The following is a 1527-nucleotide window of genomic DNA, read 5'->3' on the forward strand; positions in this document are numbered from 1 at the left end:
TGAAACATTGTATACTGACAAAGAATATGGTCAAATTAAAAATCTAATGAGCATTACTATTGTTCTAATTAAGTGCATCATAATTCTTCTGGAAGATAGAATAATGAATGGTATCTGAAACTATTTAATTAGCAGTAATTGTACTTAACAACAGACACAGAATGTTCAACAATGTAAACAAAATGTATGCATAGTGGTTGTGTTGTTTATAGGGAAACCTGATCATCTTTTTTTTTTTTTTTTTTTTTTTTCTAGTTTCATCAACAATTTTTTAACAGAATACTGCATTTGCAGAGGGGGTTTTCAGCATGAATGATCTTACTGCAGTAAATATTTCATTCACAGACTTTAAACTGACTGGTTTCTACAGTCTGGGAGAATGGAGGCCTTTATTATTTGTTCCTTTCTTTTTGATGTTTTTATTGGCGATCACAGCAAATTCTATTCTTATATATTTAATCATCTCTCAAAAATCTCTACATTCTCCTATGTATGTACTAATTGGCCTTATGGCTGTTGTAGACCTAATGTTGCCAATATTTTTTGTACCCAACATGCTTCTAAACTTTTTATTTAACTGGAGTGGGATTTCTTTAACTGGTTGCTTGATACAAATGTTTAGCCTTCATTTTGTTGGAACATTTCAGTCTACTTTGCTTCTGTGGATGGCACTGGATCGCTACTTTGCAATTTGCAAACCTCTTTATTATCACAAATACATGGAAATCCCTAACTTTTTAAAGTTTGTTGTTGTGCCAGTAATCAGAAATGTTCTTCTGATAGTCGCCACTGTCTCTCTGGCAGGAAAACTGTCATTTTGTGTAACAAATATCATTGATCATTGTTTTTGTGAACACATGGTATTGGTTCAGTTAGCATGTGGAGATATATCTATTAATAACATTGTAGGACTTTTAACTGTTTTCTTTATCCCAACTGCAGATTTTATTCTTATCAGTATTTCTTACATTGTGATTTTCACCTCTGTGTTCAAGTCTGGCAAAACTAAGATGAAGGCCTTAAACACCTGCATTACTCACTTCATTGTTATGTCAGTTACTTTGACCTTTGCCTTAATTGCATTTTTGTCATACAGAATAAGAAACAATTTTTCTCCAAGTAGTCGTGTATTTGTGAGCACAATGTACTTACTTTTTCCGAGTTGTTTTAACCCTGTTATTTATGGAGTGAGAACAAAAGAAATAAGGCAAACATTTCTAAAGTTCCTAAAAAATGTAAGAGTCTTTGCTTTGTAATGAATCAAATAAAAATGGATCTTAATAAACTAACTCTGCCTCATTAATATATAATAGATGGGGGAGGGGTATTATTTATCCTTATTATTTGTCTGATATGGCCATTTCAGGTCTTAAGAGTCTCTACTAAAGTGCTGCTGACCTCAATCAGGTCTGCTTGATTAAGTAGCCAAGCAAAATATGCAGTATTGGGGGAATCCAGCAACATGGCTTAGAACCGCTGATATATGCATCAGGGGTCTGGACTGCCAAAAGAGGCACAGATTACATG

The 1527-nt window shown here is 33.4% G+C and overlaps 1 protein-coding gene across 1 annotated transcript; it reads left to right on the forward strand.

The window, feature by feature from the left end:
• The first annotated feature begins 305 nt into the window (after nt 1-305).
• On the forward strand, nt 306-1256 carry LOC127177507 (olfactory receptor 52K2-like). Its single transcript, XM_051129809.1, has one exon. The coding sequence runs from the start codon at nt 309-311 to the stop codon at nt 1254-1256; it is 948 nt and encodes a 315-aa protein (XP_050985766.1). The 5' UTR covers nt 306-308.
• The last annotated feature ends 271 nt before the right edge of the window (nt 1257-1527 follow it).

This window comes from Labeo rohita, chromosome 15, assembly GCF_022985175.1.
Source record: "Labeo rohita strain BAU-BD-2019 chromosome 15, IGBB_LRoh.1.0, whole genome shotgun sequence".
In the NCBI taxonomy this organism is placed as follows: Eukaryota; Metazoa; Chordata; class Actinopteri; order Cypriniformes; family Cyprinidae; genus Labeo; species Labeo rohita.

Excerpts from the sequence above, each read along its gene's own strand:
- LOC127177507 (XM_051129809.1), top strand. The coding sequence starts at position 309 with ATGAATGATCTTACTGCAGTAAATATTTCATTCACAGACTTTAAACTG.